This window comes from Lynx rufus, unplaced genomic scaffold (genome assembly GCF_022079265.1).
Source record: "Lynx rufus isolate CCGP_SWC_20201006 ecotype Redwood Valley unplaced genomic scaffold, mLynRuf1.p SCAF_13, whole genome shotgun sequence".
Lineage (NCBI taxonomy): Eukaryota > Metazoa > Chordata > Mammalia > Carnivora > Felidae > Lynx > Lynx rufus.
In genome coordinates this window covers 14383603-14405754 of record NW_025814827.1, presented here as the reverse complement: position 1 = coordinate 14405754, position 22152 = coordinate 14383603, and the positions used below count along the sequence as shown (strand labels likewise).

General features: G+C 34.7%; 1 protein-coding gene across 1 annotated transcript in view; it reads right to left on the bottom strand.

Annotated features, from left to right (window-relative positions):
- Positions 1 to 5379: 5379 nt before the first annotated feature.
- Positions 5380 to 22152, bottom strand: part of VPS13C (vacuolar protein sorting 13 homolog C) — a 199444-nt gene continuing 182671 nt past the window's right edge. The window contains exons 77-83 of the mRNA XM_047075025.1: positions 22033 to 22078; positions 20260 to 20383; positions 19633 to 19747; positions 14662 to 14750; positions 7863 to 7986; positions 6393 to 6473; positions 5380 to 6077 (exon numbers count right to left, since the gene is read on the bottom strand). Of these exons, the coding sequence (XP_046930981.1) occupies positions 5976 to 6077; positions 6393 to 6473; positions 7863 to 7986; positions 14662 to 14750; positions 19633 to 19747; positions 20260 to 20383; positions 22033 to 22078 (681 nt within the window). The 3' untranslated portion in view covers positions 5380 to 5975. The remainder of the gene's footprint in view (positions 6078 to 6392; positions 6474 to 7862; positions 7987 to 14661; positions 14751 to 19632; positions 19748 to 20259; positions 20384 to 22032; positions 22079 to 22152) is intronic.

The window sequence follows — 22152 nt, the reverse complement described above, 5'->3', positions numbered from 1 at the left end:
AGCATGGTTCCCTTAGCTTAGCTTAAAGAAACAAAAACTCTACTACTGCCATGACAGTTACTGATGTTCAAATAACCAGAGTCTACAAAATTTTTATTTAAAAAATAAAGAATTCTGTTAATCCTCTATTCATGCCACACACAAACACCCTTTTTCTTAAACTATTTTTGAAACTGTGTGTGAATCAACCTGAATTGAATGAAATAGGGAAGATTATATCAGAAGTGTCATAGTAGGTTAAGAATCTTTAACAGCACTCCTTGGGAAGGGAAATGGGCTCTGTTCAAGTGTGGCTTCTTAATTTAAACCATCAATAAGTCCTTGCCTAACTGATTTGCAGCAGCAGCCTCTGATGAAGCTAAAATGTTGTAGCTTCCATTCAAATTGCAATCTTCAAACACCTGCTCATTTGTTATGTTATTACTCTATAATATGACGTACTGTGCTTAAAAACATAATTTCCTTCTTGGTAAGGCCATCTGTTGTGATAAAGTACGTATCTTGGGCATTTCTTTCTGCTTCAGATATCAGTAGAACTCTCTAATGGTTTGAATACGGCAGAATAGCATGCATTTGATCTTTGTTCTGACTGTACATTAGAAAAGAGGCAAGTTTTATGTCCTATACCCAAAGTTTTTACTTCCTAATGTTTACACATCAAAAGCTATGTTTGCTAGCTAGTAAACTGCCACAATAATATTAGACCACATACAAGAATTCTCTAGGAAAAAATAAATTCAGACAAAGGGCCAACTTAGATTTTAAGTGTTACTATGGAAAATGCTTGTGTTACTACTGTTAGGCCTTAAACATAGATGAGGAGAAAATACATAGATAATCTTGGGATAAAGGTGTGAGGTTCTAAAAGAAACCTAAAAAGCTAACATTGGCCATGTTTATTCAAAATTGACACAGGCATCCTTGTTTCTAGGAAAAATGAAGAGGAAGAAGTAGAGATAAAAGAAGGAGAATGGTAGGTGCTGGAGCCTAATTTTAGCTCCTATCTCACCATAAGGTCGTGGGTAAATCATTTAGTGTCTCATTTCTATTCCACCTGTAGGATTCACTATATAGTATAATGTCAAGATTGATGGACTTGTTCTGTAAAGGGTCAGAGAGTAACTATTTTAGGTTTTGTCAGCCATACTGCCTCTGTCACAACTATCCAACTCTGTCACTGTAGAATGGGAACTGCCGTAACCAAGACAAATGAATGCGTGTGGTTGTGTTCCAATAAAACTTTATTTGCAAGAACATATTGTTTGGCCCCTGGGTTGTAGTACACCAGATGTCAGTATAAAATCTACTTAATGAAGAGAGTTTGATAATAGAGAGGTACCATGAAAAGAAGTAAAATGATGTATAAAAAAAAGGGAAGAGGTATAAAGCTTAAATGACGGCCAAGGGGAAAAGTGGTTTGTCTGAGGGGAAAAAAAGAAAGGTGTAAGTTAAATGTTTTCTACAAAAACAAACCCAAAGACCAAGATCTGAAATCTACTTTTGATGAAAATTATCATGGAATTTAAACCACACCTGGGATGTTTTAAGCATTATAGACAATCTCTAAGGAAGCCACTTGGTCATTCTTCAAGTTAAAAAACAAAACACTGAAGAACTAAATCCTCTTTATGAAGTGTTTACTATTATCCTAGTGGATATTATCAAACTAGAGGATCATGTTAGCTTATTTCTTTACTATTTGAATTATTTTCCCACTAGAGGTCAATCCTAAAAACTATTCATCCACCGGATATTTAATTAATATACAAGGGGGACAGAAATCATGATGTTGTTCTAATCTGCATTTCTTCCCCCAGAGTTTTTATAAATCTTTATTTTTTAAAAAATATTTATTTATTTTGAGAGAGAGAGAGAGAGAGAGAGAGAGAGAGAGAGAGAAAATGCGCACGCACGTGACCCAGGGGTGGGGGTGGGGAGGTGGAGAGGGAGGGGCAGAGAGAGAGAAAAGAGCCTGAAGCAGGGCTTTGGGATCGATCTCAACACCATGAGATTATGACCTGAGCCGAAATAGAGTCCAACGTCTAACCGACTGAGCCACCCAGGTGCCCCTTCATAAATCTTTATGATTCACCACCCCATGGTAACATTTCAGTCTCCTGTATGTCAACATCGATTACTTTGAACATTGTATCAAAACAATTTTCCAGCGTAACTATAAAATGGAAGAGTGGCATGGTCTGAAGCAGAAGAAAATTCAGTTGCTCCTCCTATAGTTTATTTCTAAAATTCAGAAAGCAACTTTAATAAATAGATAATTTTGAGGGTATACAGATCTACATTGTCTTATCTGAAACTCTTTGGCCAGATGTGTTTCAGAATACAGAGGTTTTTAAGTTTTAGAAAGACAATATGCTTCATATATCTCCAGTGAAATATGGAGCCATACCCCATAATCAAATATATTAAATTTGCTACAGCCCAACTCATTTCTACCAAATATAATAAATGCCAAAATTAGTCTCCTGTCAGTTCAAGTTCAGAACTTTCTGTCAAATATCTTTACCTCAAATTTATGCAAACCTTTTTAGTTTCCAGAACTTTTTAAAAATTTGGTAAGGGATGGTGGGTCTGTTGTATATAAAAACCAACCAAACAAAAAGCCTTTCTAAGGGTTTTTTCAGCTCAATGTTAAGTATTTGAATGATATAGCCTTGTGACTCAAAATACTTTCAAGCATGAATCCAAGAATAAGCCGAAATTCTTCCTATAGGCACAATTACCAAGGAAAATGTGTTCCCTCTCTGCTCCAGTGAGTTTCCATTTCTTTTCAGAACCAACACATACATGCATTAAACCCAATTTCATCACTATTAGTGGACATTCTGGCAGTCATTTACAACCAAAAGGACCTGTACCTCAAGGATAGATGATCTGTGATATGAATAATCTCCTATTCTTCAAGAATCTTTGGTTTTCTCCTCAGTAGAAAGATGGTTCTTATAGCTCTGGTAGTAACTACATCTCTCTATTTTAATTGGCACTGATATTTGTAGAACTCTTCTTTAATTGTTTCCAGTCTAGAGCATTAATTTTTAGTCCTGGCTGTGCCTTAGAAATGCATGTGGAACACTTAAAAATACAGATGGAGGCAGCACCAGATGAATACACTTAGAGGCCTAAAGGGCCAATTAAAAAAAAAAAGTGTCCTCTCGCATACATAATTGAAAATCATGAAACACATGTAAGTAAATTCACCCTAGATCAGATGTTCACATGAAGCTTTGGTCTACACATCTACGCACTTTTTCTTTCTTATTTTGATGCCCCCACTTTGCGACAGTACACAATCATGCACCTGTTCTTCCTATTGACTAATTCAGTACCGGGATAGCCTTCAGATCTGTAGTCTCTCCCAGGAAGGGAGTAGAAGGAGGGTAGAGGAGAGGAACAGACTTGGTAGGAGCCTCCCAGACTATCATGCAACCTAAGAAAGGTTCTGCAAGGCCACTGAAAAGTCTTCAAGCCAGTCAGCTATCAGAGGAATTCCTGTCTCCCAGGAATGGACCTGCCCTAGTACCCTTGCCTTGCACCGTCAGTAACTAATAGAAACCACAGAAGGCACAACCCCAGTGCAAAAGCAGCCCAGGATTGCAAAGTGGAGGAGCTGGGCCCTCGTCAAATACATTCTCTGTATTCTCCGCCCCCACCCCCAATTGAAGACCTGTGCCAGAGATCTCCAGGGTGGTAAAGGGGCTCAGTACCTTTCAGCAAAGCCTTTCCCTAACTAGCATTTTTTAAGTGCTCCCTAACTATTAATTTAACTTCTCCCTATGACAGGACTGGAAGAGGAAAAGGGAAAGATAAAGTAGAAGTAAATGTTATTTGAACATTTAACACAAACCCACAAAGTTTTCACCCTTGTAAACAAGGCACCAAACGTTTTATTTCTTTCAGTTCCTACACAAGTAAATGACTCTGAAAGCATTTTTAAAAATACAAAAGACATCACACTTTATCAATGAATTATTTCGGTCTCAGGGGATTAAATCAAATTAAAATGTTACATATATTTGACAGTTTATTTCTATGCCAACTGAGATGGTGAATTTATAATATTTCTATGAATACTTTTAGTTCCATGTTTTTTGTACATGCCATCAGTACAATATGATTTACTTAAATATTTAGGACACTGTCAATAGCTGTGATTCATATGAGACATATAATCACATACCTCAAATTCCTGATTAAGTCTGCTTTAAAGACACAGAATACGAGCACATTTGCTGTGAAATTCTGTTTATAATGCTCCATTTAATAAATTGCAATTAACCACTGATGCAGAAATTCTGTTTAAGGCTGGAAGTTTTATACATGACACTTTCCTTCACAGAAAAAAAAAAGATGTTGAAAAGGCAAAGACCAGCATTCTATATCGGAGATCAAATATTTAGGGCATTAGTTATTATATCCTCTTTCTAGAGTCTACAGTAAACAATAACTAAAAAGATTTAAGGCTGGTCTTTAAAAACATAAAGATAGTAGAAACTTTACCACACATCAACAAAAACAGAGCAAACCAAGTATATCCACACCTTCATTCCATCATGAATTTAGTGATTTGAAATAAATGCCATGTAAAAACCAGAAGCAAATGTAACGATTCATTCAAGGAAATTAAATACTTCTAAGCATTAAAAAAATTTTTTTTAATGTTTATTTATTTGTGTGTGTGTGTCAGAGAGAGAGAGAGAGAGAGAGAGAGAGAGAGAGAGAGAGAGACAAAGTGCAAGCAGGGGAGGGGCAGAGAGAGAGGGAGACACAGAATCTAAAGCAGGTTCCAGGCTCCAGCTTTCAGCACAGAGCCTGACGCGCGGCTTGAATGCATGAGCTGCAAGATCATCACCAGAGCCGAAGTCAGATGTTTCTAAGCATTTTTTAAAAAGCTTTTGCAGGCAGTATATCTCTGGTCAGCGTAAGTGAGGTGTGGAAACGACAAAAATATTACTGTGCCGAACAGATTCTCACAGGCTTGCTCCCTCAAAGGACACACTGACCAGTTATTTTCCACAGTGTTCTTATATATGCCTTATTTTACTTATATACACAATTAACTTTTTCATTCTTTCTGTAAGTATTTAAAATACATTTCAAGGTATGCATTAAGTATTAATTTATGATGCCCTTAAAAATCTTTCAATTTATTAAAAAACAATCTCTAAGAATATAGAAATATTGAGCTTTTCATATTTCTGAGTCTTGAAAAACTTAAAGTACAATATTTTCATGCATCAGCAAGTTATAATTGTGCCATTTAAGTTCCTCTTGAAAGAGCATGTAAATAATTTCAAAAGTTTCATGAATGCTACGTTACAGAGACCGGACCACAGATATTTTAAGATTTGATTTTCCATATGCATTTATACTGTAATGCAAGGAAGAAAAGTAAGCACCAAAGGAAAATGTGTTTTATTAGGAGAAAAATAACATGAAAAGAAAATAGGAAACATGTCATTTCTTCCTTCAGTGGCTTTTCTTCAATTACCTGGTTGCCCCAAAATATTATCTCAGTTCAATTACTGAATAAATTACCCCTAAAGAAAATACCGAGTATCTGTCCAAAGGTTTGTCCAAAACCTCCTAAAGAACAATAGTCATTCAAAGCTCTTTTCTTATTCTTCAACAAGAACTTTAATTAAAAACAAGCCCAATGCCCTTTGTTTCACAATTTAAACATTAATGGAAATTTCATTCTGGGTTTAAAGTGATATTTCTTTGAGGGTCTGACTCATTTGAGTGGCAGTGCAGAAAAGCGAATTGCTGACAACACAGAGTTACAAAATTAGAGTCAAAAGTAAAGGGAAAAAAATGGAAAATCCAACACTATCCTGGAAAATAATTCTAAAACTACAGTATAGCTTGAAAAATTCTCTTTAGCAAGATAAAAAAGAGTGATTTATAGACAAGACTGATGGTTGGTTTTTCTCCCAGTAGCAGCCCCCTGGGATCTGTGACTAAAATGGTGTCTGGGGCCTGAGAAGTTTCAGTGATGATTGCTTCATCAATTTTTGTTGGTGTCTCATTGACTGTGCATCACCAATGGCATTACATACTCTCTGTAAAATAAAATATTTGTTATGAATGGTAAAGACAAGTACGGGCTCATGTGAAGGAGAAAGGTCTAAAAGCAAGAACTGAAGCTCTCCACACAGGTCCGAGAGCAGAGGATAAGAATACACAATCCAAACAGGCAATGCAAAATAAGACGCTTCTGCTCCATTAAGCCTGCAATATATTATTTTAAGCTTACATATCCATCCAGAGTTAGAACTGGAAGATCTTTTGAGAGAAATAATGGGTATTATTATAACAGATTAAAAAAATCTTTCAGCTAAAAAATTAAGGGTCATTCTTTAAAATAAATTGTTTACCTCTGCTGTGGCGTTATCCTGCAGATAAATGTGCCGGCAGCCATGACTGGCACTGTCTTTTTTGTGGAACAGACTCTGCTCCTGTTTCAAAAGAAACAATGACAGAAGAAAAATTATTCTGGGGAAGAAAAAAAAATCCTAACTTTTAATTGCATGCTTAAATATAAACTCTATTTTATAACAAATAGACTAATGAAATATACCTATTCAGGTATGGTAAGTACCAAATCATTTTGGTACAAGGCTAGTGGTTCCATATGTGTGAGCTGTTAGAACTTATGAAATCGGATGACTACACAACCAGCTGTATAAAATAATGACTTTCTACAGGCTATGATAAATAGCCTACAGAAACAGCACTTGATAACTCACCACATCTGACAAATCAAAAAATCCTTCCTTCATTTCCTTGGCTGATAGATAAAATTCTTATATAATGTAAAACACACTGAGTCAATTTTCACCACGGATGTGAAAGAAGAGTGATAACCCAGGAGCCTGTAATATATATGCAGAGTGACACAGTCTTTCCTAGTCTGAAAACTATGTTTGATATACCAAGAGGCTCTTTCGATTTTGACACTCTACAATGAGGTGAGGCTGAAAAACAAAATGGTACTGTTTCGCAATTTCTTTTATTTGTGAGCTTCTGTGAAAAGAAAACATAAATTAAAGGATAAAAGTACCTACATCTCTAACTACTAAATTTTATGATAAATAGTTTTCAGATGGTTTTAATAACAGAGATAACATCATTACTGCTTAGAAGAAAATACATACTCTAGTAGTTACCATTCTTAGAATGATAATTTGTGGTGTTTTTTTAAGGGGTGAAAATAAATTTACAATATATCATATATAATAAAAATTATACATTTCAAAGTGAGTCTGAGAACTAAGCAAAAGGTGAGGGCATCAATTCTGCTAATTACTTGCTATGTAATTAAAAAGTTCTTTCTTGGAAAATGATGGGACAGAAGGACATGAAAGTATTATATACTTAAATTGTATTAGTATTTTGTAAGTGCCAACTATGATAAAACATGAGTGTTTCAGATAAAATATTTATAATAATCTAATTTATAAAAACCTAAAAAAGGGAATCTTTCCAGAAGCATCTAAGATTGCAGCAAAATAGTTATTCATATGACATTAGAAAAAATATTCTATTTACGAATGCTTTATTCTGCCAAAAAGGAAGTATCAACATCCTAATTCTTTCATTGAACAGAATTGATATTTCACTCAACACAATCAAGGACTGTCAAAAAAGTACAGTACACAAATAAGTGATTATAACACATCTTTCCTTATACTTCACCATATTATTATAATAGTATCATCATCATCATCCTCACCATGATCCTTCAAACACTCTGTGTTGTTAACTGTAAAAGAGAGCCAGAGAGCACTGGTTTCCACTCACTTAACAAATTCTTGGCTCTGAACGTGCAATTCATTTATTCTTACCTTGACTGAAATTTTTAGCAGGTTTCCATGGACACTTGGAGGAGACACAAAATCTTCAAATGGACACTGCCAGTCTATGGACATATGGCCTAGGATTTCAACTTCCTTTATACACAACACTCGCCTGTTTTGCAAAAGGAAACAAAACATGCAAGTGGTGATAAAGACAATTAGTCTAATATTTTGCTCTGCTGGATGGCAGACATGGAACTAGCTCAGTAAACAATATAACCTGGCACTTAAAAAAAAAAAAGGTACGCTTCCTCTTAAAAAAAAGTCTAGGTAGGTAGCTGTCAAATAAAGAGCAAATACAGCCCCTACCAACCAACATAGCAGACATTCAAAAATTCCCCTTCTGCCAATATTGCAAAATTCAGAAAAGTGTAATTTTTTAAAAACTGACCGAAATACTAAAATCATCTTTAAAACACATAAGGAACAGGCTGTACTCTCATCCAGGAAGCAATAAAGGCAGAAGCTCCTGAAAAGGTTTCACTTGGAAAATTATTAATTGCTCTTTACTGTCAATCATCTATGCCTTCCAGTCAAGAAAGAATGTGCAGGAAATGTCAGAAACCTCAAATGTCAGCAAAGTTTCACTTTAGGCCTATTAATAAATATCAGGTTTGAACACTTTAACACTAATGTACTGTATCACAGAGTGAGTATCCCATTTTACTCAATAGCAAAAAAAAAAAAAAAAAAAAAAAAAAATTTAAAAAAAGAAAAAGAAAAAAAGAAAAATCATAGAGTCCTTAAAGGCCATCTACATTGATTTCCCAGTGTGTGATTCAGATTAATTACTGATATAACCATACTTGATTCTAAAGTTTCCATTACAGAGAGCATGATTAGGAAAGTAGAGGAACAGTTAATTCTACAAATATTCAGGGTGCTGGAAAAACAAGAAAGATACAGTTTCTGCCTGAGAGGTACTCATAGGCTAGAAGACAAATAAACACGTAAATATATATCTCAGCACAGTTAGATGAGTGCAATAGCAGTGTGGAAAATTCTTCTGGAGCACAAGAGAGAGGGACTGATTATGTGGGTAAAGTATGTGACGTAAAAGCTGATTTTTATTTTATTTTTCTTATGTTTATTCATTTTTGAAAGACAGAAAGAGAGCGCAAGCAGGGGTGGGGCGGAGAGAGAGGGGGGGCACAGAATCTGAAGCAGGCTCCAGGCTCGGAGCTGTCAGCACAGAGCCCGATGCGGGGCTGGAACTCATGAACCATGAGATCATGACCTGAGCCGAAGTCGGACGTTCAACTGACTGAGCCACCCAGGCGCCCCTAAAAGCTGATTTTTGAAAGAAAGGAGTTCTCTACGTGGGAAAGGAAAATGATAGTCTAGACAAATGGAATAGATCACTGACATAAACAGCAGTACAAGAAAGGGAAGGTTTATTTGAGGAATGTTGAGGTCTGTAGCTGGATGGATATACACAGAGGTGAGAAAATTAGTGCCAGATCTTAAAGAATTTTTTGTGTTAAAAAATTTTTTTTCCATTTAAATAAATTTTAAGTTTAACCTACAGGCAAGGGGAACTTTCATGATAAAGTTTCCTATTTTAGAGTCATGGATCTAGTGGCCAAGGGAGGAGAGGTGGGGTAGACAAAGGAAACAGTTACTACAATACTCCCACCAGGAAACAGAATGTCAGTGAAGGCAGCAGCTGTGAGAAGGGAAGAGAGCAAGCTAGATTCCAGATGCTTAGAAGGTAAAGATGAATGAACTAGGTAACCAATGGAGGGTAGGAATAAAAATAAACCCCCAGCACTGTATTTTTCAGCAGAGGAACTACTGTGATCTGGGTCTGACTTGGGGCTGTGTTGTGCTTTGTAGGAAGTTCAGCATCCGAAGTCCCAGCCTTGGTAGGGCCCTCCAATCATTGTGACATCCTTTCACACCCCTTCATATTCCAAAGTCTCTAGAAAGTGGATTACACTTCCCCCCACCTCCTGCCCCAGAAGAGAATCACAAGAGCTAAGTGTTACAGATAACTATTACAAATCACTGTGTCAAATGCAAATTCATCATTCCCACTGTCTTTAAACTCCTTCCTCTCTTGACCAGGCCAGTAACATTACTGTTCTCCTGCCACTCTAAATCTCCTTCATTCTCTTCCTCTTGCTCCACATTTACCATTCTCTTCCTCTTGCTCCAACCCCCTCGGTACCTAAGCCCCAAACCAGAAAGTCATCTTTTATTCCCTTCTCTTCTATATTTAATCAGTCACCAAGCTCTGGTCTCTCAAGGCTGCTCCTTCTATCTGTCTTGATTCTTTTAGTTTAGACCTCACCACCTCCTATGAGGGTAACTGCCACGGTCTCTATGGTACACAGAATTCTAAGATGGTCCCCATGATTCTGCGTATAGTATATGTGGGTTTATCAACTGGTATAAACCCTCACAACTATTAATATGATGGATTTCACCCCCAAGATTAGGTTTTATTATAAGGCACAGGTGATTTTAAGAAAAAGTTTGATCTGTGTGGGTGTGACCTGACCACAAGGTCCCTTTAAATCTGGGTCAGAGACTGAGAATCCAGAGCGCAGTTGCTGGGCTGAAGATGCAGAAAGCCACATGGCCAAAATGAGGGTAGGCTCTAGATGGTGATAGCAGGTGCCTAGCTGACAGAGATCTAGGAAACTGGGGTATTAGTCCTACAAGTACAGGGAAGTGAATCTTGCCAACAACATTAAATGAGCTTAGCAGTGGATCCTTTCCACTTCCTTCCTTCAGGAAGGAAGCCTTATGCCTTGATTTCAGCCTGTGAGACCCTGAGCAGAGAGCCCAGACATGCCATCGCTGACTCCAGACCCAGGGAAATTGTGAGATAGTAAATTTGTGTTGTTTTAAGGTGCTAATTCTACGGTAATTTTCTGTGCAACAACAGAAAACTAACCAGTCTCTAACTGGTCTCCCTGTCTCCATTCTGATCCTTCTCCAATTCAGCATTCAAACTGCTGCCAGAGATTCTTCTAAACTGCAAACTTCATCATATTAGTCCTTGTGTACAAGTCCCAATGGGAATTTAAAAAAGACATGTGTGTACAATGTGCATATACCTTTATGTGAAAAGCTGGGTCAATGAGCAATAAAATGTCTATACTTTTTAAAAAATTAATACTCTTCCATCACATTAATGATAAAATCTATACCCTTCAGATGTCATGAGCAGACACCTATGGCTTATTTCATCTCCCAGTGATTCCCTACAAACATCCTACAATCCAGCCATTTCACATGATCTTATTATTCCAAGTGCCATATTTTCATGTTTTATGCTTCTGATTGCCTGCTGTTTACCTATATGAAAAATCCATACTCCACAAGACACAGCTCCAGTACCTTCTCCCTAACACCTTCCCCATAACACCTTGGTTCTCACCTTACTGGACTGAGAGGTTGTCCTGTCTTCAGAGTCTCTGTTTATCACTTTATCTTAGCCTCTAGCACACTGTGAGATCACTGATGTTTAGGTCCCTCTTTTAGAGGAGGAACGGACAGAGATACAACTTTTATCCGTGTCCCTATTTCTGTGAGACACTGCTAGTGTAATGGTCTGAATGTTTGCCTCCTCACCCAAATCATACATGGAATCCTAACTCCACTGTGACGGCATTTAGAGTTGGGAGCCTTTGGGAGGTGATTAGGTCATGAGGGCGGAGCCCTCAGCATTGGTATCAGTGCCATTATAAAAGAGGCCTGAGAAAACACCCTCACCCCTTTCGCCATGGGAGGACATAGCAAGAAGACAGCCATCTATGAACCAGGAAGTGAGCCCTCACCACACACAGAATCTGCTGGCACCTTGATCTTGGACTTCCCAGCCTCCAGAATGGAGTGAAATAAATGTTTGTAGTTTAAGTCACCTATCTATGGTATTTTTGTTATAGCAGCCAACACAGACTAACACAGATGGTTAAAAAAAAAATGTCTGTTTGGAGAACAATTTCCTAATGAAGATTACTAAAATAAAATACTAAGCTGGAATTAGGATTAATTAGTGGAGATATAGCCTAATAAATTTGGATCATGAGAACTCATATTTTTTCCTAAAAACTGATAAGAAAAAAAATGAGACCAAATTTTGGATGAATTTCAATATAAAAAAATTAAAAGCCTTTATATTGGAAAACTCAAAAAATAATCATGAAAATATTAATAATACATTGGGTAAAAAGGGATAATATTAACTTACAAAATGCTATTTCAATTCAGTAAGAAAAAAACAAAAAATGAGAAAAGATATGAAAAAGCAATTCATAGAATAGAAAATATACATAGATGATTATGTATAATATATTAAAATGTTCATACTCATTAGCAATCAAACAAGTGCTAATTAAAACAAAGAATTATTTTCTGCCCATTAAGTTAGCAAAACCCAAAAAGTTTAAATGAGAACACTAGTCTTAGGAAAACACACAAAATAAAGTGCATTCTCTTGTACTGTTAGTTGTATGTAAAAAAAAAAAAAATCAATTACAACTGTTCTGACAAAACAACTTGGCAATAGACAGGGCCTCAAAAACCTTCACAATTTTTAAATCAGCAATCCCATTGATTATAACTTATCCTAAGAAAATAATTATAGACTTAGCTGCAAGAAGACTCAGCTGCAAAGATGTGCTTATAATAATACAGTATTCGGAATGAAAAAACTGATTATCAAATAGTAAGGTAGCATTTGAAAAACTTATAGTATAGCCATAAATACAATATTGTATAGTCATTAAAAATCATGTTGTCAAAGAATATCTAATGGTTTGGGAAGATGATCATAATACATTGTTAGGTGAACAACCTAAGTTAGTTACATATACATAATATATTTTTTGTACACAGTTTTTACAAAATATGTATAATGTAAAAATGAGATATACCAGCTGGCTGGTGGGATTGCTGGTAAAGGCTATTTTTAGGGGCTATCATAATTTATGATTCAAACCAGGACATTTTTAAGAATGAAAGGGATAGCTACTAAAAATTTCATTGGGACAAAAGTACAGACCAGTTCTGTTCTAGACAAACCATAATTACGGTTACTTTATTTCCATCCTTTAAATTATTGTCTTTATCAGGGGTGGGCAAACTATGCTGTGAGCCAAATCAAGGTGAAGCTAAGTACCTGGGAAATAGTATAGCCCTTAAAGCCTAAATATTTGCTATCTGTCCCTTAAAGAAATTCTATTGATTCCTGATCTGTATCAAATACAATGAATAAGCATAACTCTAGCAATAAAAGAGTTATTTTTTAAAACACCAATTTTAGACAAAATGCCATTTTTAAGTAAGCATTAAAGGTAAAACAGATCAGCATAATGATAATTACTTCAATCAAAGAAATTCCTGCTAGAGTCTTCTAAAGCTACAAGGAGACTAAGTCACTGTACTGGTCAGGAATATTTTACTAACTGCCTCTCAAAAAGCTCTGTAAGCGACCAGATTTAAAATTACTATGATTTTTCATTTTACTTGAAGAAAAACCAAGTATATAATGTGCACAGTAATAGTCCCAAAAAATGCCTAAATCAAACAAGTTTTAAAGTATTAAGTATTACCAGAAACAACCCCTCAAAAAAATCCTGATTTCCATTACCTAGTATTGAATTACATAAAAGATATACAATTTTAAAATGAATTAACACACTGCCATTGAAGCTAAGTACAATATATGATACAAACAAACATTGTTTTTGGCCTAATAAAATGGACACACTATAAAACTGTGGGCATAAAAAATAAGTGATTACTTGTCCAATCAGTAAAAAATGCTTTTTAGATTGTTCTGTGAATATTTTTACTTTATGGACAAACCACACAACTAGTTGACTCACTGAAAAAGCTCATGGTTTAAGTCAAAATCCTGTCATGTTAGTCTTACTTTCTCTCCTTCCCATTCAAATATATTTCAATGTAATAAAGAATCTAATTCAGATTTCTGTCTACTGTAACTACCCTAGCTTGGTCCTATGAAATACACAACTAAGAAAGTTTTTAAGATTATTAATATATACTAGCCATTTTGGAGTAAGTGATGTAGGATAAATCTCAGGAAAATAAATGTACTGTAGTCCAAGTTCTTACATTTGGAAAAATTATCTACCACTCCCAAAATACTTAGAAAAAAATTGGAAAAAAACACACAGAAGTAATACCATCCTTAAAAAAGGTGTTCTCGGGGCACCTGGGTGGCGCAGTCGGTTAAGCGTCCGACTTCAGCCAGGTCACGATCTTGCGGTGCGTGAGTTCGAGCCCCGCGTCAGGCTCTGGGCTGATGGCTCAGAGCCTGGAGCCTGTTTCCGATTCTGTGTCTCCCTCTCTCTCTGCCCCTCCCCCGTTCATGCTCTGTCTCTCTCTGTCCCAAAAATAAATAAACGTTAAAAAAAAAAAAAAATTAAAAAAAAAAAAAAAAAAAAGGTGTTCTCATCATCTAAAATAAAACCTACTAAGAAAAAATGATTCATGAATTCAGCTTCCATAGCTGGATTTACAATTCACATGTAACATATGACTACTATACGTATGGAGTCCATTCTAGACTCCGTCTCCCAGTAGTGGTGTAACTGGGATACATGCTGACCCTCAGTTTCAACATCTCCAAAATGAGAGGGTTGGAATAGACAACCTCAAAGGACCCATCTAGAGTGTATCTTTGTGATTCACTGACAATGAACATCTTGTAACTTAAGTATAGTTCTCCAAACCCTCTGCCACGATAGTTTTCAAAATTCTTATCATCTATATAGTTTGCATTTGAAAAAATATCACTTGAAGTTAATACCTATTTGTAACCATAAGGATTGTCTTCTTGCTTCCAGAAATAGCACAGTGGCATCGATAAGTCTCTCCTTCTAACCTTTTAACATGATTCTGAAAAGAAAACAAGACTCAAGATTTGCGTAGTACATGCATCCAAATAGTATTTCCAATACTGTGTATTAGTTTATTATAGTAACAGTGCTAGTTAGGAAAAAGAATTATTAGAAACAAAAACACAATATTGGCACATGAAACTAGAAAAATATTCATAGCACATTTATAAATTAACTTCCACTGTGCCTTAAATGACAAATCTGTATTAAATACTTACTAAGTGATCTTCTGATAAAATATACCTCATTCTGTGATAACTCAGCAGTTTAAAAATATCTACCGGAAATAATCACACATTTTCATTAACGGAATATGATATATGCAAATATAAAAGTGTGACATTAACATTACAGGGGTTCTTAACCTTGGGTCCAAGGAAGGACCTGGAAGGTCTATGAACCCTCTAAAATAGACTATAAAGTTTTGAAAATGTGGTTTTGCAACTTTTTTCAAAGGATGGTTCATATTTTTCATCAGATTTTTTCAAGTGGTCTGTGACCCTTCTCAAAGGTGAAGAATCACTGATTTACAGAGAGATAAATATACCACAATAATAAAATTCCAAGAGAACTGATATTTAATGTTTTTGAATTATGTGGTCTTATAGATTAAACATGCATGAAAAGCCAATGTATACACCAAATTATATTCTTGATAAAAAAGAAAATATTATGTCAATATTAACACAAACATGAAGAATTTCTAAGATTTCAAATAGCTGGCACAATTTATTGCTAAAGACAATTAACAAGCATAAATAATTCAAGTATAAATAGCACATTAAAATACATTTATTTTCATTTCAACTATCTCCAAACTATTGTGATTTGAATTGGCACACATTAAAAACAGTTATTTTTTATAGCTAATGCTAATGAAATATCATTGACATTATCTATAATGCACGATTAAAGATCAGATGATATAATGTATATGAAACTACAGAACATAAACATACCTAATAAACAAGACCATAACATTTATAACCAAGAATACAACATCAATATTATTAAAAGGATAACCTAATAATAATCACAAGCAGAGAAAGCACATTTGTTATTATTTCAATGCTTAAATACACATTTTTAGAAAATCCTTGGTTCAGTTATTCCTTGACAGTTATGAAAAGCCATGAACAAAGATGAATCCCCAAAGAAACAGGATCTCATCTTCAGAATGAGTCTCAGAGACAAGTGGAATTTAAGTCACTTGTTTCACATCCTGCCTGTTAGAATTAGCCAAAAGCTTTCAATATTTATACCTTAAATTCTATAATAAAGAAAAATGGGAAATGAATATAACAATTCAATACACTTATTTTCAGCTTTGAAATTTAAATGTTAAAATATTTAGATTTGAGATGCAATGTAAAAGAAATACTACCCACTTCCCATTTCGTATGCACTTGCATTAGTTTATCAGGGTATTGTGCTTTGAACCACTGAAAGCCTTTAAAGGGCAATGTATCACCACACTACACTACGAGAAACTATTTTAAGCACTACTAAAATCCACTACACTCTGAGATTCAGATTAAGATATTCAGTCACTGACGGCAGCAGGAAAATAGATTTACAATATTTAGCAAAAGCATTCAAGATTTTCAAGTAAATTCTAAGGAAATAATATATGAAAAAACAATATTTATAAGGATGTTTATCACAGAATTATTAGTGTTAGTAAAATAACAGAAGCATCTTTAATCCCAACAACTTGGAATGATCAAATACACACTAGAAGGTTACCTCAATAGATGGTAATGCAAGAATTAAGAGTGAAGCATTTCTATGAACATGGAAAAATGTAATTAAAATAAAAAAGCAACAGACATCATTTTAAATATCATATAGTCACAAGTATGTGAACCAAGTGAATATTAAATAAAAACTGGCCATATATATATGTGTGTGTGCATATATATATGTATATATATACATATATATATACATATATATACATATATATGTGTGTATATATATATATATATATATATATATATATATATATGCATGTGTGAACAGTATCTTAGGAGAATAAGGGTGAAGCAGAAAAGTATATCCTATGAAAACACAGTGTATGATTTAGTAATTTTGAAAGCTTAGTGAAAAAATACAGAGCAATACTCAAGAGAAAAAGTAAATGGGGTAAATGAAAAGATTCCCAAATAAATTATTTAGAATGTATCCATATTATAGTAAGAGGGCTAGGAGGGAATAATTTTACACTCCAGTGTTCTTTAATATTTACCCCGATAACAAGTTTTGTTATACTTGGTCCCTGAAGGACTTAAGTTTTCATTTCTTTTGTATATCCAGCACAGTCTAGATAATCAATAAATACTTCATACCTAAGTGATTACAGCAAGATAGGCAAGGGATCAAACAGCCTAAATTTAACTATCCATGCCTACCCCTGTCACCTATGGAAAAAATTAGCAAGTCCTCTCATTAATGTACAATCATTTTATTTTTTCCAGTAACTATAATAATATATTAAACTTTAAAATGTTGTCTGATATAATAACAAAAACTAATAAATCAGAGATATATTTAGCTAAAATAATAAAAGTTACTTGAATTTTGTGCTTCTAGACATGCAGTTGAAAAAAGGGAAATCACAAGGTTACTAACGTAAAGAACTAAAAAAAGGTAAACAATAAGAAAAAAATGTAAACAAGTTATACAATTTCCCAAAAGACTCGTAAAATTGCAATATATCCAAGAAAATTAAAAATCGTTACTTTTACCTAAGAAGGAAGGGTAATTATTAGTGACGATTTAAGACAGCATCTTGATTAGTTATTGTGCTTGGTTCTCAGAAATTGTACATGCGGTGACATTTTTGCCAACCCTCAATTATCTAGGCACAAGAAGAGTCTGTCAGCTACAGTTTTAGGCTGATCTTTGGGTGTCATTTTTTCTTCTTTAAAGTGCTTGTATTAAATAAGCATTCAATTACTTCTTTTGGTAACGACAATTTAAAAAATATATAATCCAACTGAACAGTTATACGTTAGCAGTTTCACTCTCTTCAAATGTATGACACATTAAATGTAAGTTTATACTTTGGTTTCAATTTTGGGGAGAAGGATGAAAGCTGCTAGATAAGATGCTGTTAAGTCAAATCAGACATTTCCATCATTTATCATAAGAAATCAAACTGCAATTTACTTTGAAAATTAACTATGAGGGTACTAATTTCAAAATGATAGTTTATAATTATTTTGTTCTCACTAAGATAACAAATCCTCTTTAAAAACTTAAAAGCTTAAAAAGGATTGGTTTTTAAAACTAAAGATAGCTATAAATTCAAGGGACACATAAATAATTTGCCTAATTACACGTTCAACTTTTATTTATGTTAAGTAAAACTAATAATTGTGAAATAAGCATAATCAACAAGGAGATTCAAGTTTTGAAAAGTAAAAATGCCAACGGCTGATATTTATGTAACATCATTATAAAATGATTGCTATTTGTCCAGCAAGAGTACTGAGAGGTTAAAAAAAAGAAAAAAAGAGATTAAGGGCACATGTTCTCAAAATTCATGTCTCAATGCTTCTTTGAGGTCTAAGGACAGACCAACAGCAACTTGTATTTCAATTATTAAAACATAAGCCCCAGTTAACAGCCCCATTAATTGAGTAAATTGGGGTGCTGTGTGAAACATAGTTAGGTCATTCCATCATCAGGACTCACAGATAGAAAGAACACATAACAGATTGGACATAAGAATTGTTCTTATTTTTCTGATTTACCTGAAAGTACATGAATACCATAAGAAAAGATAAAACTTTCAAAATGATAGTAAAATTGTCTGCCTCTGAACTCAATATAAGTTTTTCACCAACTAAAAAAAGAAGGGAGTTAATTTCCTACATCCTTTAATATTTCATATTAATCTCTTATTCCTGTACAGTATTACCAGGGATACCACCATTGTAATTTGTAGTTGAGCCAGTACAATAAGTTGAGAGAGAGGTGAGAGTTGTAAAGAAAACTTAATTAAAATGAACAATCAATCTAAATAAATCAAAGACAGTCAATTAATACCACAGTTTGTTTTGATTTTTAAGGATGAAATCAAGTAGTAGCATAGGAAACATTTACTCCTGTATTTCCAGTTCTTGCTGTGTAGGCAGAAAAAGAAAGAAAATAAAGTTAGAAGCATGCAGGAAGATAAAATGTATCAACATACAATAAAAACCAAAGGCTAAGAACAATGGAGAGTCATTTTACTTTGAAGTCAAAGTAGGAAAATATTAATAAATTTTTTTTTGCGGGGTGGGGGAATCCAGTCAAGGGAGAAAAGCAATTTACATATGTATATATTATTTAAAAGCAGTAAAGTTAAAACTAAAATAAAAACCAAAAAAAATCCACCTTAAAACATTTTTAAGGTTTAAAAAGATTATAATTATACATAATCTTTTTTCTTCTTTCCTCCAGCTTCTGTTTACCTGAATAAATCTAGATTTACAGAGTAGTCCAAATAAATTAATTTGGCTGGGAGAAAAGGAAGCAGTGGGATTCCTATAATTAGCTATAAAGCAGGAGACCAAAGTTAACAGTGTTAACTAAATGAGCTACCACACAAACAGTAATGAAGCCTAAGACTTCTTTTAACGCTTTGCTTTCTGCACAAAAAAGCTTTGTTCCTGTGCAGAAAAAAAAAATGACGTTATTCCCATTTAAAACATTATGCTAAAACAAACAAACAAAAAAAAAACAATAAAATTCTACTCTACAAACCATGTTCCCTGTATAATCCTTACAAGAAGTTCATGAATCAGGAACTTTAAGAACCACCCATGGAATCCTCGTCCTAGAAATCTTTAATATTAAATTTTACCCGTGACCATGAAGAACAGAATTTATACCTCAAATAAATCGTAGCCCTCGGATTCCTGTCTTTCATATGGGCGAATGATGCCATCATCGTGGATGAAACGAGGGGGTCGGAGCCTGGACACTTCCTCAGTTGACTCTGCTGCCCTGTAAAGGCAGCAGAATAAGCACAAAAAATATGTGAGAATCTTTCAAAATAATACAAATATATATTAAATACTGTACCACATTCCATATTGTACCAATATTTGATAAAAAGAGTGATTTTAAATAACCCGGTCCATTATTATGCGACAGGTATTATAAACAAGTCTGTCCGACTCCAATTCCCCCCCCCCCCACCTTTTCTTAAAGAAAAGAAAATATCAAAATAACAAAGGCAGGGACTAACTTGTCCACTCTTTGTATCCTCGACATCTGGAACAGGGCCTGGCATATAGTAGATACTAATAAACATTTGTTGAACACAAATGAAACTGAACCATAAAAACTGTCTCCTCTTACTCCTTTCTGGCGGCACTCCACCTTGTGGATCTGTAAGCGCTTTCAGTCAGAATTTAACACTCTTAAGAGCAGGCAAAATATTTAACTTATTTATGTATTCCTAGCTACCGTAAGTCCATAGACACATGCCTTGTACATGGTATGTACTTAATTACCTCTGAATCCCTTGGAAGGTGCTGCTGGCCATATCTATGATTCCACCCGTTGGACGAGCCACAGCACCCACAAGTCCTTTTCCAATTCCTTTAAAGAATCCAGCAGCTCCTTCCTTTTTGGCACCTTCATAAAACCAAGGACAATGAATGTATAAAGATATTTTAAAATAAGCAAGTCTGAACCCAAAAAATCCTGAGCCAAATACTGAACTGTTTTACCTAGGAATCTTCTACATTTTGGCTTTCTAAAGAAGTTGAATTTAATCATAAAATGTAAAAAACAGTGGTTTTCAAAGTGTGTTAAAAATACCAATTATTAGGCCCCACCCCACACCTACTGAGTCAGAAAGTGAGGCCCAGTGATCAGTGTTTTAACACGCTGTCTGGGTCATCCTGAGTGGTGCTCAAGTTTTACAACCACTGCTTCTTAGACACAAGAATCTAAGGTTTAACAAATGGCCATAAATTTTTCTTTTTTGATTCTACCCTCAAGAGATTTTTCAAGCAGTGTTACTTTTTTTTTTCAAATAAAAGAACATTACTGAATTATAATTCACTTACCGTATAATTCACATACCCATTGCAGTATACAAATTAAATGCTTTTGGGTATAGGAGAGTTGTGCAACCATCGCCACAATCAATTTTAGAAAATTTGTATCATCTCGAACATAAACCCCATGACTATTAGCAATCATTCGCCATTTCCCCCAACCTGTCCTCAACTGATCCTGTGCAATTTAACTCCTTCCTCCCTGCCCCCCAGACTTAGGCAATCACTAATCTACTTTCCATCTCTATGGATTTGCCTATTCTGGACATTTCCTACAAATGCAATCAAACAATATGTGGTCTTTTGTGACTGTTTTTTTTTTTTTCATTTAGCAACATGTTTTCAGGGTTCATTCATCTTCTACTTGTAACAGCACTTGATTTCCTTTCACAGCTGGATACCATCCCATTGTAGAGATATACCACATTTTCTTTAATTATGCAATTGCTGACAGACATTTAGGTTGCTACCACCTTCTGGCTATTATGTTCTATGAACACTTATACATAAGTTTTTGAGTGAACACACGTTTTCAATTCCCTTAGATATATACCTAGAAGTGGAGTTGCTGTCACACACATTAACGCTGTGTTTAAATCCAGGTGTCCCAGCACCATTTGTTGAAATGGGTATTCTTTATGGAATTACCTTGGCACCCTTGTTGAAGATCAACTGGCCACAAATGTAAGGATTTACTTCTAGAATCTCAAGTCTATTCCATTGATCTATGTCCATCCATATGCCAGTACCACATTGTCTTAGTTACTGTACTTTTATGGTAAGTTTTTAAGTTGGATAGTGTAAGTTCTCCAACTCTGATCTTTTTCAAGATTGTTGTGGCTATATTGGGTCATCTGAATTCACATACACATTTTACAATCAGCTTGTCAATTTCTGCAAAGAAGCCAACTGGGATTTTGACTGGGACTGCAATTAATAAAGTACCTTTTTGATAGGATAAAAAAAGATCTATTGCTATTGAGGATCTAAAGGAACCCAGTTGAACTGTGGTCCCGCTGAAAATAACATTCAAAGTCTGAATCATAATCTATTACTTAATCTCTCTACTTTCTGAAGAAAGTACATTCATTTAAAACCAATTTAAAACTATGAGCATAAAATCAGAAATTCTCTCAATTAAATAGTAGCAATAACATCTGTTATGCTTATTATGTATCAATTCTTCAGACTTTGTACAGGAAGGAGACATTCTCAACCTACCTTCCACAGGTTTTGTTATTATCCCAGTCACTCCACCAACAACTCCCTGAAAGAGATATCAATCATAAAGTCAAACCTGAATGGAAGGTGCTTAAGCCAACCACTAGAGGTCTCCACCTA